Below are 16,509 nucleotides of genomic sequence, written 5' to 3'. Positions count from 1 at the left end.
TTGGGGGGAAAACTGGTTTACTTTGCAATACACTTTGCAATATTTAAAAATATTTTTTCATTCTCGTTGTCCTTGTTACCAATGTGCATTTGGTAAGACAAAAAAAAAAAGGAAGTACACAAACACATATGACGCCACAGTTTCTGTACAGAGCTCTAAAATGAGCTGCGATGTTATTATCTACAAGAGGTGCTCTTGGGCAGAGGAGAGCAGCTTGGGGCTGCTGTCACTTCCCCTGTGCTGCCCACCCCAGCTGCTTTTGGGCTTTTGGCAGGAGCCAAGGGAGAGAGGATGGGGCCCTGCATACATCTGTCCACATGTGCATGGGCTTAAAGATTTCTCTACAGTTCAAGTCCTTTGAGCCAGAGTTAGCTCCCTGTGGAGGGTTCTAGAAGTCCTGCCGCGGGGTGTGAGTTAGACTGTGCCTCCGCAGATCACAGTTTCGCCTGAACACTTTGCCGCACTGCTCACAGTTGTAGGGCTTGATGTCTGTATGGGTGAGAAGGTGAGTTTTCAGGTTACTTCTTTGATTAAAGGTTCTTCCACATGTGGGGCATTTGTGTGGAGATTCCTGTTCAGATTTGAAGCAAGCAAAGGATTAAACCCTTTACAAACTACCTGGTTTACTGAGTTTCTCAAAACTTCTCTCGTTATATGCACACACCCTCCCCAGTTTCGTTACCCTTCAAAACACCAGTGCCATAGCGGGAAATAAATCTTCACAAATTTTAAGTGCCCCTTCTCAGGCCTAAATGCCATGGAAGCAGTTTCCACATAAGGCTGCAATTCTAGGCACATTTAAATGGGCAGTAAACACCACGGAAAACAATGTTTACTTCTTAGTTTTATTTAAAAAACAACAAATAAACCCCAAACAGGATTAGGCATTATGTGCATTTGTAGCCTGATCCTATGTGTGTTTACTTAGAGGTAAATCCTATGGCATTCAGTGGAATTTACTCCAAAGTAAATATCCATAAGTTTGAAGATGATTAGAGTCCTGAAAGTAAGGGGAGGATCCTAGCATGCTTGCTGCCCAGTCATAAGCACATTTAGCTGGAAGTAAGTCACTAAAAATAAAATAGAGAGCTTGTCAGGGATAGTACATATAAGCTTGGATTGGACCAGGGAGATGTGGATTCATATTCTTCTTCGGCCAGAAAGCTCACCAGGTGAACTTCTGCCAATCCACTATATCTCTAGCTAACCTACTGCACAAGGTTGTTATGAAGATAAAAATAAACAAAGAGGGAGGAAACAAGTATGCTTAGTTCAGCCCTACTTGAAGACAAGTTCTACTGAACTTATTAACAGTTTACTTCCCAGTGAATGCATTTGGGGGGTGGGGGTGGCAGGGGTAGCTCATGTATCTGCTGTAGGTACAAGATCACAATTCTTTGCAGCCTGATCCTTATAGACATTTAGTCGGAAGTCAGTCCAGCTGAGCTCACTGGAACTAACTCCCCGTAAGTGTGCTTAAGATTACAGCCTTAACAGCACAGATATATCTTCTTGCCTGTCAAGGACAATCCTCACTTCATCACATTTCCCCATCTCTAGGATCTACTGAAAAATGCTTCTTGCTAATCCACCCAGTTTCCCAGGGATACTTGCATCATTTCTATCAGTGAAAAGCTTTCCACAAAGCAAGTCTTTTTTAATCTGAGCTGTTAAAAACAGAGCATACATTTCATCTGCTTCAGAAGTGTCAGACTTCCCAAAGAATCTTTTCCAGCTATGGAATATGCAAGTCTTAAATGAACTGATGTTCAAGCCAACACACGTTTACTCAGAATAAAATCCTGTTAAATTCAATGTGACTTACTCTCAAGTAATTGTGCGTTGGAACACAACCATAAACAACTTCTGCAGGCTTCTTTAATCCTTCTAAGATCCCAGTGTGCTTATTTTCTTTACCATAAAGAATGAGTCAAGACAATTTACACCCCCAAAAAATGAATTAAATGACTCTGAACAACTGAAATAAAAGTTCAGACTGTGTCATATTTTTTGCACAATGAAGCGAAGTGGAGGTCAGTAGTGGATAAATTATCTAATTTAAATAACCCTCAACACCACTCCTCTGGTACAGTTACATGTCTTTACTTATTCATAATGAATATTGCTATGTATAAAGAGTTGAAACAGAATTAAGATAAAAATAAACTGTCTAAAGCAATATGGATCTAACCTTACCTGCATGTGTAAAGTTTTATGAACTGCTAGAGTCCTGGACTGGCAAAATCCTTTCCCACATTCCTGACATTTGAACGGTTTTTCTTTGGAATGGATATACCTAAAAGCCAATACAGGCATTTGGAATCAGTATGTGTAGACACAGAAAGAGCCATAACAGTTAACAGTAGTCTCTATGTAGCTCAAGTATCTGGGGGGAAATTATACTAATGGGACAATGCTATAAATGTTGACTCAGAAGTAAGTCTCACTGAGGTCAATGAAGCTTGCTTCCAGGTTGCAGCCTAAGCCTAACTCAACACTGAAATCTACTTTTCCAAATTTATTTTCATATGTTTTTTTCCACAGCCACTTGACAGTAGTTTATCTAAAGGGCTTCATTGCCCTTTTCTGCTAACAAATTAAGGAGACAATCCTAAACACTCCTACTACAGTGTATGTTCTACTGAGAACAGTGGAACTTACTTCTGAGTAGCAATGCACAAAAGTCCTATGTAAGTATGCAATCTTTCACATGTGTGCACTGGGACTTGCTTTCATGTGAACATGTAAAGGCTGTGGTCCCACTTGTTCCAGCTGAGGTCAGCTGGAATTTTGCCTTACTAAGTTTATAGAGCCCCACAGGATCTGGCCCACAGTTCATTATTGTTTGATGGGATGAGAAAAGGCAGAAAGCCCTTGAGCTTCTCAGAGCAAGCAACAGAGGAAAAGGGCCATTTGTACATTGCTACAAACACATTGTAAATGTTGTTTCTCTGGCATGTATGGGACAGAAAAGAACAAACATCCCATTAGGGTTAGGAAATATTCATTTCAAGGAACATACTGCCTTCTCTCTGCCCCTCCCCTTCCAGTTTTCATCCACATTTGCTAGGCTATAAATCTACTGTATTTTTTCTGCAGCTTCCTTACTGGACTTCTATCAAATGCTATTCCTACAGAGGTAAAATGGTTTGTTGTTGCCTATTTGCTGAGATCACCAAGCCTTTATCAAATCCTACAGACTAGAAAAGGGAAAAGATTGGAAAGCCCATCGGGAGGTACGGATCAGATGCAGAGCCCTGGAAAGAAGTGTCATGAAAGCCAACCACCTTGAAGGCACCCCTCACCCTCAGTTGGGCCCACTGAAGTGGAAGAAAATTGCTTCTGATCAACATCACTTGCTTCTATGCAAATCAACCCAACACTCCCAGTCCCAACCTTGTTCCCTAGGAAATAAATCCTACTGGCGCCCCTCCTACATACTGAGAACTGCCCTGTTAGTTAGGGCAGCATACTAATAACACCAACCACCTCCCTACTGCAGACAAGAGGCTGAGAAACACAGTCCTTTCTCCTCTAGGCCTCTCTAAGTGGGTTTAGGGGGAAACTGGAGCCCAGGACTTGCTGGTTGGCATCTCAACCCATAGCTGTCAACGTTTCCCTTTTTTAAAGGGAAATTCCCTTATAGGATTCCTCGCAAGGAAAGGGAAAAGTTGACAGCTATGCAGCTCAACCTCAGAACCACCACTAGGCCATCCATCATAAGGCTTAATTTCCAAGGGAAATGGAGGGTCGGGCAGTGGCTGGATCCTGCATGGCATAACCCCATGGGCACCCTTTTTTCCAAAGATGCTGGAGGAGGGCAGTAGCCCAACAGTCCCCCTTTTGCATCTCCAGCGGAGCTGACCTGTGGTCGCGGAGGTGGTCCTGCCTCCGGAAGGCCTTGTGGCAGATGTCGCACGTGTAGGGCCGCTCGTCCGTGTGGGTCCTCTCGTGGATGAGCAGGTTGTAGGACTTGGTGAAGTGGCGGCCGCAGAACTTGCAGATGAACTCCTTCTTGGTCTTGGAAGGCAGCCTGCCGCGCGCCGGCTTCCGGTCCGGGGAGAGCTTGCCCAGCGCCGCCGACAGGGGGCCGCTCAGCTTGGCCAGCTCGCCGTGCGCCGCCGCCGCCGCCGCGGCCTGGTGCGCCTTGGGCGGGTCCTCCTGCGTGGCCGCCGCCGCCAGGTTGGCGAAGTCAAAGCGCGGGCGCTCCTTGCGCAGCGCCGGCAGGACGTGCGCGATGGCGGCCGCCTGCTTGGGGTGGAAGAGGTGCGTGGCGAAGGGCAGCGCTGGGAAGGGGAAGCGCTCCACCAGGCCCTGCGCCGCCGCCATCTCGCTCAGCGCCGAGCAGCGGCTGATCTCGGCCGGGCCGCCGCCTCCGGCCGTGGCGGCGGCCGCGGCGTAGCAGCCCAGCGTCCAGTGGTTCATGTGCATGGTGTGCACGGCGCTCAGGCCGTACAGGCCTTGCAGGTGGTCCACGGCGGCCGGGAAGGTGTTGACGGCCTGGAGGAAGGAGTAGTTGGTCAGCTGCAGAGACGGGTGCAGCGGGATCGGCGCCGGCAGCGCTTTGCTCCCCATCGTCCCAGCGGCCGGGCCTGGCCGCGGAGAGCCGGAGGCGACCCGCGGCTCCTCGGGGCGCACGCACGGGCGCAGGTCCTGAGCAGGGACAGAGGGAGGGAGGGAGGGGAACAGAAACAAAACAAGAAGCAGGTTATTGCAAGGGCAGCGTCTACACGTGGATTTGACAAGAGGGGCCTGGTTTTAGTACAGTTGCAGGCCCCTTAAGACGAAGTACAGTAGAATTAAACAACATTCACAACAATAATGCGCAACCAGGATAAATAATTAGGGGGCCCGAATGAGAGGGCTGTCGTTAGAGCGGCGAATAATTCAGACTCCGAATTGATCTCGCTGGTGAAGCGGGCCCCAAACCGGCGGAATCGTATATAATGTTCAGAAATGCAAGCAACTTTGGGAGGGAACGGCATTACCTGGAAGAGGCCAACGCAAATAAAATATCACCTGAAAATATCAAATATCAATTAAGTCGGCCAAGCGCACGGACCCCTGTAACACACACACTCCGCAATTGGTTTAGGCAGAGTGACTCTTTCTTTCCAGTATCGTAGATGGATCAAGAAATCAAAGCCGAGTTTCCTGGCAAGGGCTGCGTCTGCGTGCAAGGTCCCGAGGACTAGAATCTTTGAAAGCGGCGGCGGCGGGGGGATCCCAGGTCCATCATTTCTCTGAATGCGAGTTGTACTGATGGCAGAACTGACTACAAAGTCCATATTTTTGAAACGACTCAGGAGGAGCGCGATGTGCCGGCCACTTAACCCTCGAAGCGGGTGTCCTGCCAGGCTGGAGGCTCAGGACAGGAGCCGTTTGGAAGCGGGGGCTGCTTTGGTGTGCGGTTTCTGCGTCCTTGCCATAGCGCACACCGTGGTGGTGTAAGCAGGGAAGTTCGCGCGCCCTTACAAGCGAGCTACTGACTCCCGTCCAACATGAGCGAGCTTCACAAATAGATTTTTTTTAAGGCGTTTGGCTGCGATCCTGCTTGTTCGAATGGACTTTTTATGCGCCTAGGTGGGGAGCAGGAGGCTCTTTAAGAGCTCATGATGTCTGAAGAAGCGATAAGTCATGTCAGGGGCTTGCGGGGGAGGGGGCGGAGAGGGGAAAGTGATAAATACTCGCTGATTCCCCCTCTGCACAGGGAAATAACTGCGAGCACAGTGCATCTAACATGGCTCCCAACTCATTTAACCAGTGAAAACGGAGGGGGCCCCGATCCCAAACACATTACACGAGAGTTAGGCTCAGTTGGGTCGATTTAACTTCCTCCCATCATGCAAAGGGCACAGGAGGTCCAACCGGTACGACGGCAGCTGCTTTGAATTTGGCTGTATTATGGATCACAGCTACCTACTACCAGCAATCCTTTGGGAAGCTGGCCTGGCGTGTAAGACTGAATGAAGACGCCGATGCCCCATCTTGAAACACTTCCAAACGAGCGCAGGCCGATCCAGTGCATTTCCCACCTAAGGATCCTATTATGTAATAAATAGGGGTCTCACTGACTACAAGGGGGCTTGCTCCCAAGTAAGCAACTCCACCTACGGGTAAGGCCGATGACCTGGCCCATGCTTTCATGGAAGAGAAATCCGGTTCAAATTAATGGACGTGACTTCCGAGGAAACATAGGTGGAGGGCTCGTTCGCCTTGGCGGAGCTTGCTTTTAAGCAGGTGGACCTAGGATCGCAGCCTGGGCCTCGAATGGGCGCGCTTGCCCGAGACACCCATCATCTCAGGAGGGCAAAGGGGATAGAAAACGCCAAGCGATCAGGGCCGGCCGGTGCTGAACAATTACAACGCGCTTCTCACGTTGGGGGCTGTTTCTTTCGTCGCATCTACAGATTATATAGGAGGGGGGGGGTCAGCGCCTGGGATCCTCCTCGCCATTGGAAGTCAGTTCCACCGGCTCCGTCGGAAGTGTCCAGGAGGTTTCAATGGCGAGGCCCTGAACTGATATAGCGCCTTTTCCCGGGCCTTGGAAGTCGTCGGCTGAGGTTGACCTGGCGGGGTTAAGTCAGGGGGAGGGGAGCAGAGGGGTCTCCATGGGCGGGGAAGCAAAGGTCCGACGCGGGAGGCGAGGAAAGGCGGGGGCGTTTGGAGAGGAGGGGCTGGTGGCTCTCCGCAGTGGGGCTGCCCCCCGGTGCTGCTGCGCTTATTTTTCTTCCCTCAGCGACAACTCATTAATCAAGATAATTGAAAGAGAGAAAAGCAACACTTCCCCCGTCGCCCCTCGACGCCAAGCGCTCCAGGCTCGGAATACCCCCCCCTCCCTCCTCCTCTCTCGCAGATCCCTTTCAGCTGGCCAAGGCGCCACCCAAGAGGGACACCCCCGGGGTCTCTCCCAGACAGCCTTCGGGGAAAGGCGAGTAGTAGCTGGGCGCTTTTCTGCAAGGGGAAACACCCGCCCCCTCCATTGGGAGTCCTTAGGAAGAGCCACCTCGCTCGGGGATGGTTTTCTGCGACAGGCAAGCGCCACAGGGCGCTGCCCCGAGGATCTCCCACATGGGATTCAGCTCCCAGGCTTCCAGCAGGCAGCCGGACCTTAATCTGGGGTCGAGGTTATTTTTGGGGGGTGCTTTAGCTCCGCAGAAGTAGCATTGGCAAGCACTGCCCTGCTCGCTCGAGGAGGCGGGCGAGGCTGACTCTTTCGCCCCCCGCCCTTCTCTCCCTGAGCACTGCAGTTTCGCGGCCATTCCTGCCCCAGGATCTTGGCGGCTCTTCCTTGCTCCGCTTTCTTATTGCATTTGGAACGTCCCTGCAGCCTCCCGAAAGGAGTGTGGGAAATGTGATACTTCGAGAAAAATAAAAGCGGCCCTAAAATCCAATTGGGAGTTAAGCATTCAAACGGGCTTCTGGGACGGGCTGGGCTCGGCCACATCTGTTAGCCCCGCTCGCTCTCACAAGGCAATTTTCGAAAGAAAAGAAATAAAGCCTTCAGATGCTCCTTTCTAGGCATCCCCAGATACTTTCCTCTAAAAAAAAAAATAATAATAATCCGGTTGGAAGATGCTCATAAGAGCTTAACCGAGCTTTATTTCAAATGCCTGGGCGGAAAAAAGCTACCGGTTCTCTATCCCCCGAATTGCGCCTTGCGACCCATTAACAAGCCCGGGGCGGGAAGTGGAAATAATCTGATTTCTCTCCCCCCCCCCCCCGTTCTTTAAAGGCATCATCTTTTGTTGTTGTATTTCAAAAAATAGAGGATCGTGAGGCTGGGTTATGAGTCTGCAGGGGGAACCAGTTTGGATAGAAGCGCTCCTGGGCGCAAAAGGCTTCACTGATTTCTCCAGTGGCAGCTGTAGGCCTCTGTACCGCCAGTTTGCAAACAGGGGAGAAGGAGGAGAGACCATCAGGGTCTTATACGTGTGGCAACGTAAAGCGCACTTGATCGTGCATTATTTTCCTCTTTTGCATCAATATCTGATGGGCAAAGAGGCCGAAATGCCCTGGTTGCCTTCGGCCCGGTTTCCCACTCGCGCCCGGGCCGAGCAGAGCTTTGCTTCTTGGGGTTGGTTGGGGGGGGGGGGAAGAGGACCATTTCTAAATTAATGCAGCGCTAAAAAGGGGTAGCAAAAAAACCAAAACGAAACACGCAGCCTCTTCCTTGCCTCTGGTATGCGAACCGAGTGCGCAGGGAAGGGAGTTAATGAGAGGTGTGTGACAGTCAGAGGGTTTCACTCAGCCCGTTCAACCGAAACTATTAACTCCAGTTCCCCCCCGACGACTTTCCCACCACTCATCACTTTCCCTTTTGCAAATAAATAAATAAATGCACAAATCATGGCGCCCACCCCACCCCCACCCCTCGACACTGCAACGCGACCGCACAAGGGCTGGCTATCCTGATAAGAGACATCGCCACGCAGAGATGGGAAGCAAAAAGGAAAGAGGTTCGTTTACTTTTTCCTGCTGGAGTTCCCATCGTGCCAGGGTCAAGGGGCTTCCAGACTTACTCAAGGGGGTCCTTTCCTAACGAGGGGGGAGGGGATCGCCTCTCCATCTGGGCTGGACTGCTTGATTTAGATAAAATATCATGCAGCAGGACCTTTACACAAAAAATTGAAATGTACGCTCGACAAAAAAAAGATGTTTTCTCGGAGATTAAAAGGGGGGGGCACCCAGAAAGCACGTGATTTTTTAATTTTAAAAAACTCTTTCTGTTCTGTATTAAAATAGCTGTAATGCATAGCACCAGAGAACTAGTGTTCTGCCTAGGTATTTATATTTCAGATGTGCAGCTTTTACACGCCCACGATGCAATTTGCCCCCAAACACTTTCACCGCACACATTTTCTAGCAGTCCTGCGGATTTCGATGGTCCTTGTTTCCAAGCATATGTGCTAAGGATAGAGACTCCAATTTCGTTTTGACATTTTCCTTCCAAGCGGCTTGAAAATGTGAGTCGGTTTAAATGATTCCCTCACATATCCTAAAAACACATCCATCAGAAACAAGTGCTACTGATCTAATTAGAGTTTACTTCCTGCTGCTGTGCTGCTTAATACACATTAAGTGAAACAATCCCAATGAATCAAGCGAGAGTTACTTTTAATGTTAACCTGTTTTAAGACCGAGGGCCAGGATTCGGGGATTAGGCCGCTCACATAAAAATCCAGTTATGGTTTATTTTATATTAATTGTTCTCAACAAAGTTGAGGGTTTTTTGTTTAACACCGACATTTTCGTTTCTGATTAAAGGCATATGATGAAAAAATACGTCACTTTTCGAATATAATTTTAGTTTTTTATTTTAAAAAAGCAAATATATTCAGAGCCTCCCATTGCAAGAAAAAAAAGGCAATTCGATTAATGTTTATTTGGAAGTAGGTTCCATTTATTTCTGCACAATCCTAACCGTTGCTACTCAGAAATGAGTTCTGTTGAATTCAATGGGGCTTGATCCTAGTTAAACCACTGCAACTTCATTCCCTAGTAAGTGTTCATACAAGTATGATCTTTAGGCGTACATTTTATAAATTTACGTGGAAAATAGTGGCGCAGGTTTTAGGGCAACCTGCTCATTTACATGGGATCGCCTCTCTACAGCAATATTTTGCCCACGCTTGCTCTTTGATTCAATGGGATATCCATTACAGCCTATAATTTTTTTTAAAAAATCTAAAGTTTACTTTCAAAACCACGTGTTTAAGTTGTGTAATATTCACACCGATCTTGTTTTTGCTTCAGCACAACCCAAAGGTGGTATCTTTTTAAAATAAGACATAGCAGAATTTCTCTACCTGCTGTATCCATACTGATGTAATTATTTGACCCTGCATACGGCAGTATTTCACGGAATCGAATAAAAACAAGGCGCAGGACTGCACCCCGAACAGCGTTAGATATAGACTTTACTGCCCTCTGAGCCATCTTGCAGGCTGTAGTCCTATATTCACAACTTTCCTTCCACGGAAAGCAAGCAGCGCAGTGCAAAGTAAATACGTTTAGGTGCCAAACTTGACAATGAGAAAGTGTGGGGGTGGGATGGGGGGAGAAATTAGGCAAGAAAGTGCAGTGTTTTCCTTTGAGAGCCCACTGGTAGTCAGGGTGCGAATCAAACACGGATGTTATTTAGACACACTGTCACTTCCCTTTCCACTCCGAATCCTTAATTTAATTAAGGCCAGTGTCTGCAGAAACAAGAGTCTTCCCGGGGTGATCTTTGGCTGGCTCTGCCTTGCTTTTTCAAGGGCTTCCGACCGCTAAGGACTTGAAAGGAGTTTTTGCTTGGATGTCAGAGGGAAATAAATAACCGCTCTTGGTGGGAGAAGGCTAAGAGCCCGCCGAGGGTCTCAGCTATCAGGTAGGCAAACGCCGGCTGAAGTTGGGGGAAACTATCTCTGCCAGATCCCACGGATTTGTATTTGTTTATCCTCGCCAATACCAAGACCTCCGTCCCGCTCCGACGTTCCCAAAGGCTATCTCGAACAAATCAAGAGGAGGAAAGGAAATCTTTCGCCCAAGATTTGTTGAACGAGCAATGCGACTTCACCTGGCTTTCCTGGAAGCCTTTGGAGTGCGAACTTTCTAAGGGGGGTCTGGAGGCCCTTCCACTTGCCCGGAGCGTTAAGGAGCGCGCAGAACACAGCCGGCTCTGTGCACCGAAAGACAGGTCTGCCCCTGTTCTGGTGTGAGCCGCCGGGATTCAAACCGAAAGTAAAGGCGAGGAGTTGCTCGCTCCTCCTCGGCGAGAGACCGAGCCGGCTGACAAAGCCCTCTGCGGCCAGCCCGAGCTCTACACGCGCGCTTACTCGGAAGGAAGTCTCCCTGCGCTCAGCGAGCCTTACTCCCAGGTAAAACGCACAAAGGATCCTAACAGTCCCAGTACTAAGGGCAAGAAGGTTCTGGATGTTGGAGAAGCCCTTCCTGGACGGTTCCGAGGGCAATTCTCCGGGTTGGGGTTCCCTGCGGAGATTAGAATCGGGTCCTTCCCCTGTTCTGCCCCGCTAAAGCCCCTTCCTGCCCAGATCCCTCACTCCCCACCCGCAGGTGCCCCGTTCCCAAGCAGGGCGACCATTCCGGAGCTGTCACTCTACTACCTACCTCCCCCTTGCCAATTTCTTCCGACGGGGCCTCCGCCTCGTCCCCGGACCCACGTCCTCCCGGCGCTCCTCAGGCCAGCAAGTGCCTTGGCGGCGTCATTAGATCCACTCGGGAGAGGAGCTCGCTCAGTGGAGCCGTCGAGTCCCGGGGGCTCCGGGCATGTTCCGAGAGGCGGCTTCCGCGGAGTCAGAGGGGCGGCTCCAGGAGGCCTCCGGCCCGGGCTTTCAGGCTCCTCCGGCGGCTGGGAGGCGGCGAGTCAAGTGCCGGCATAGAGCTTCCCCGGGAGCCCCGTCCTGCCTTCGGCTCTGGCGGAGCTCGGCGCGAGTCTGGACCTCCCCCTCGCGGGTCCATCGCATTTCAGCGCTCGCCGCGGCGCGGGCTCTGTCCCCGCCCGCAGTCCCTCCCCGAGCCCCAGCAATTCGAACGTTCGCCGCCCCAGCGTTCGAAGCCACGCCCCCCTCCGAACGCTCGAGAGGTTGCGAACGTTCCGAGGGCCGCCCCTCGAAGCCCCGCCTCCCTGTTCCACCACCACTGTTTACTTCTGTTTGGATAGCAACTTGGCTTTAAAGGGGCAGAGCTCCTTTCTCTCCCCCTACACCTCCCCGCCCCACACTTTCCCTCCCCACCCCCAACGTTACCTAAGGTGACTTTTTCCCCTTTGAGAAAACACGATCAGTGCATAAATCAAGATCTTCCTTCCTTAATGCTTCTGGCTACTCCAACTGCAGAAACTTCGGTAGCTGTCTCTCAGGCTAAGCCCTAGAAGTTGAACGTGTCCAAGACACCGTTTTCATGGACTAAATATGCTGGCTATATGTTCTCTATACACTCCGAGTAATACCTTCAGACCATTAACGATTTTTTCCTGCTTCATGTGAAGCAGATCAATGAGAACGCGATAGTTTAGAAGGCTTCTTTGAATTATCTAATCCTATATTTTCCCTCCCCTCTTTTCTCTCCCACCCCTTCCTTTGCCTCTTCTTTATTTAATTTGTTAGAATGTAAGGTTCCCGAGAGAATTGTGTTTTTAAAACAAAATTATAGGGCGCCACTTTGTCATAGCCATTTCAAAGTATTAGTGTCATCATCATCATCATCTCCCAGCTGAAGAAATCCTCTCTCAAAACGTGGCTTTCGTGAGCAAACGATTTTCTTCTACCCGAAACAGGTGAATCCCAAGGAACCGCCAACATTACCTGGGCGAAATACTGTAAATAAAAATATATCGCATCTAGGAAAATATTGAAAAGTAGTTTTTAAACTTCCCGAGTGACTATAATTCGGAAATGCTTTTGCTCTGTTAGATGAGAAAGTTCCCCCAAATATATATACATAAAAATATATTTTATATACATTTAATTGTTGGAAGCATATGCATTCAGATTATAGGGACCTCGGGGGCTTTTGCTACCACTTTTCCTCCTTTTCAGTTTAAGAGGGATTTTTTATGTTGTTGTTGTTTTTACTTATCCCAAGTGACCAATCACAGGTTGTTTAACTTGAGCCCCTGGATAAATAGAAACACATTACTGTTCGTGGTTAAGTTGCGGTCGGGCTCCTTTTTCCCTGCATGCAAGCGGCATTTTAGACGAATATTTGTTAACTACTCATTAATGACACGGAGCGCAGCGCGGAGGGCTGATTATACCCCCCAGACGGAACCGTGCAGGACCGGCTCCCTGAAACCTAAAACAATCCACATGGCGAAATGACGTTAAAAGGCGCGCGCGCGCGCGCACACACACACACACACACACACAGCCCGCATCACCCTCCACCTCTCGGGACTTGGAGCAAGATCGTGCTGCTTAAGAGCTAGGGGAGAGAGAGAAAGGGAGATCTCGGGCAAATGGGCCAGATGCGAAAGCGCGTTTGGTTCAAACGGTGAGCGCGAAACAAATACTCTCCATAAACACGCCAGTGATGGAAACTTTGGAAAATGTGAGATGCTGAGTGAGGCAACGAAAAAAAAAAACCCCAGATCTCCCTGTTTCCAGTCTCCTATTGATAAGGAACTGAGTGGGCATTGAAGGATCCGTTCGTGTCCTAAAGCAATTAGGATTCCTGAATTTCCCTGCACAGAAAAGAAAACAGGAGATGATTAGAAACTGAGAAGGAAGATGCAGAGGGCGGAGGGAGCAGTGGCGGCGGGGGGAGAATGGCAATGAGCAGGAAAATAAGGGGTGGGAAGGAAAATAATAATGGATGTGAATGCACGATCAGGGCAGACAGCGAGACAATTTTATCGTCCCCAACTTCGGGGTTAAAGGGACTGCCTGGCCATCATCTTGGCCCCTTGACCCCAATGGCTGCAGTCCTAAGGAACCTTCTCATTCAGTTCCATGGAGAGTGGCTCTGCTCCTGCGCGCCAGCGGCCTTTGGCAACAGCACCATGGGCGCAGAGTGAGACTTCTTCCCTCGACAGCTGACTCCAAACGGGAACGGAGGACGGCGCGGAGAAACAGGAGCGAGCCACCGGGCGAGGCTACGCTATATTTATTCGATAAATGCATGCGTGGCCATAGCTGCGATGTGTTGGCATGGCTACGTAAGTTAGGAAGAACAATCCCAACCTTTTATCATTTTAAAAATATAACCCATGTCCGGAGAGCAGCAGGATCTGAGCGAAATTCTCGTCGCCGGCAAAGGTCTCTGCCCCGCACCCCGCGCAATATTGACTCCCTTTAGCCATAATAAATTAAATTCCCATCGGCGCTCCATGGTGGTTGGGTCCCCCCCCCCCCAAAAAAAAAAAATGAAAAGAGAGAGGAAATATATTGACCATCTTTCCCCGCTGTTATTTCTAGATTCCATATTATGTAGGTTCAGCAATAATAGAAAACAAAATCACCCACGGATTACAGTGGCTGGGTAAGGTATTGGCACTGGAGTGAAAGAAGGAATCAGCAAAACAATTCACGAGGTTGCTCCTGCTGCTGAGGCTAATAATAATAATAATAATAATAATCTGCCGTTGCCTCTATGCCACTATCAAAGTCGCAAGTAGTAGAGAGCAACGGCGACGATGAGAGCACAATGTTTTGGGCCCCAATCCTTGGGCTTAGACTGTTTTAATTTACAAGGCACAACAGGTGCCTCAGCGGGGCAGAAGCTGGGTGAGAGCTAGCAAATTTTGCTTTTCCTTCGCTCTGGTTTCCCAAACAGAGACTTTCCGCTCACTCTTTCAGACGCTAAAAGCGAATCCCAGCATCTGGTGCAAAGTCGGGTCGAATCCATTGGACGTTTGAAATGGTGTTGATGTTTGTTTCCTACGGTCTGCCGCTAAACAGCAACGACAACAAACACACGCAAACAAATGCACGACTGCTTCGGCCTCCCAGTCCCTAAATACTGTAGAGTTGATTTGGGACCTGTCCTGTTGGTTCTGAATGGACGAAGTTGAGCCCGCACACTTACTTGCGAGGAAGCCCCATTGGGCGCAGTCGAGACCGGCGGCATCCTACACCTTGGGAGGAAGACTCCGCACTCTCTCGGTGCGCAATCTCTGCGGGGCATTTGAGTGCGCAAGGGAGCTGCGGATGATGGTAGAGGGAGAGGTGTGTGTCTCCGTGTTATCTTCACAACAAGTTTGTGAGATAGGTTAGGTCGAGGGGATTAGGGCGGGGGTGAGAGAGAGAGAGAGAGAGAGAGAGAGAGGCAGGCCCCGGGCCACCCGAGGAACTTCTTGTGCCCAGGATTGGAACCCAGGACCAGGAAGCAACTGCTCGCTTTGGCTGCAGCAGAACTTTCTACTTCCAAGCAAGAAGGCGCTCCCGAAGCCAGTCCGCGCGCTGGGGAAGCGGCTGCAAGTCCTCACCGGTGGCCGCTGTCAGGGAATCAGGAGCCGGAGGAGACCCGCCGGGAGCGGATCCGGCCTTGGCTGCGTTCCTTTCCAAGGGCAATGAGGTGGGAAGGGCATCCCACTCTAAACCCGCCGCTTTCGCTCGCTGGGGCTGACTTTTCCCATCCAAGCAGCGCGCACACCCCTTGCTCGCCCCCAGCCCGCTTCTCCCTCCCCCCCCCCCGCGAGCCTGGGGGCAGCAATGCAAACGCAGCGGGACCCCCTTCTCGCAGAGCTGGTGTTTCCCCCTTTGGCGATGCCACCCAGGAAGCCCGATCCGGAGTCCTGCAGGGAAGAGGGGAGGCAGGGAGGTTTCAAACCGAAAAGCGCACCGCTTCCTTTTGCAAGATCAAGAAGGCGCGCGCCGGGCCCTTTTCCTCGCTCCACTTTCTGCCCTGATCTCCTAGGTGGCGAGGGCGGTGTGGGATTCGCACCCCGACGAGCGGAAGGCGCTCTGCCCATGCTCGGAAGCTCTCTCGCCGCTACGCTTTTCTTAAAAGCTAGGAGACACTGGGTCGGAGCGACGCGCTCTAGGCCTTGGAAGGCGCACCGTTCGCAAGACCAGCCCTGGGGAAACCTGCGTGACCTTCCGAGACCTTTTCTGCTGGGCTCCACCGACGACGATTATCCCTGACCACTAGGCAGGCTGGCTGAGCCGGGTGGGTGGGTGGGACACCAGGTAGTGAGAAGAGGACGGATGTAGAGGCAGGCAGCTAGTAGTCAGCTGCCCAAGGCGGTTAGGCCCAAATAGATAAAATAAAATGAATAAATAAATAGGTTTAAATAGACATCAGCCTCCGACTCAATAAAATAAAATAAAATAAAATAAAATAAAATAAAATAAAATAAAATAAAATAAAATATCAGGCGGAATCACCCGGCGCCTGGGCAGTTTCCCGGCGCGTCGTTTCCCCGGCTTGTCAAGCTGCCTGGTGCGGCGGGCGCGCGCAACGCGGCCACTTACTTGCCTGCTTTGCGCAGCGCCGGCGCGCGCGCCCCCCCTTCCTCTCGCCCCTGCCCTCCTCTGCAGGGGTCCAGGCAGGACCAGAGGAAGCCGGCGAGGGGAGCAGGACAACTCCTGAGCACCGGGGACGGAGCCCGCAGGGTGGGCAGGGGGACACGAAAGGCCTGCGGGGCGCTCGGCTGGGGGGCCAAGGCAGGGAAGCGGGGAGGTTAGCGGCTGTCCAGGTCCGCTTAGGAAGCAGCAGCAGCAGCAGCAGCAGCAGCAGGGAAACGAAGAGCTCCAGCGCCCCCTGGAGGCATCTGTTTGCTTTGCGGCTCGCGGAAGGGGCAGAAAAGGCTCAGGATGCTTCCCTAACACGCGAGAAAGAAGCGGCTGGGCGGAGCTCCGGCTCACTCTTGCACTTCCTCGCTAGCTGATACTAAGGCTGAGGATCCCCGGTCACTGTATTTAGGTTATTTTGTGCCCCTTGCGGCGCGGGGAGTTGTGTGTATTTAAAACCACAGCACGAAAGACTAAGGATCCAGACCAGAGAGAATCGAGCCACTCTATAGAGACTTTTATCTACATAGATATTGATAAAGAAGGGCTCGGG

At 50.7% G+C, this 16,509-nt stretch overlaps 1 protein-coding gene across 2 annotated transcripts; it reads right to left on the bottom strand.

Moving 5' to 3' along the window:
- OSR2 (odd-skipped related transciption factor 2) lies at positions 1–11,519 on the bottom strand. 2 transcript variants are annotated; one of them, XM_079984755.1, is made up of 4 exons: positions 11,113–11,519; positions 3,866–4,653; positions 2,197–2,296; positions 1–489 (listed from the first exon to the last, which is right to left on the bottom strand). In XM_079984755.1, the coding sequence occupies exons 2-4, from the start codon at positions 4,573–4,575 to the stop codon at positions 415–417; spliced, it is 885 nt and encodes a 294-aa protein (XP_079840881.1). In that variant the 5' UTR covers positions 4,576–4,653; positions 11,113–11,519; the 3' UTR covers positions 1–414. The 2 variants fall into 2 exon arrangements, with proteins under 2 accessions (XP_079840881.1, XP_079840880.1); XM_079984754.1 differs by having other exon boundaries at positions 1–571; positions 11,113–11,518.
- Between the last annotated feature and the right edge of the window lie 4,990 nt (positions 11,520–16,509).

Source organism: Podarcis cretensis (assembly GCF_951804945.1).
Source record: "Podarcis cretensis genome assembly, chromosome: 7".
Classification (NCBI taxonomy): domain Eukaryota; kingdom Metazoa; phylum Chordata; class Lepidosauria; order Squamata; family Lacertidae; genus Podarcis; species Podarcis cretensis.
Note: the sequence above shows the minus strand (reverse complement) of the source record. Positions and strands in the feature narration are given on the sequence as shown.

Excerpts from the sequence above, each read along its gene's own strand:
- OSR2 (XM_079984754.1), bottom strand. The coding sequence starts at position 4,575 with ATGGGGAGCAAAGCGCTGCCGGCGCCGATCCCGCTGCACCCGTCTCTG. Across the intron at positions 2,297-3,865 it reads GACCACCTCCGCGACCACAG|GTATATCCATTCCAAAGAAA; the intron begins GTCAGCTCCGCT and ends ATTGGCTTTTAG. Across the intron at positions 572-2,196 it reads ATAAAACTTTACACATGCAG|GAATCTCCACACAAATGCCC; the intron begins GTAAGGTTAGAT and ends AAATCTGAACAG.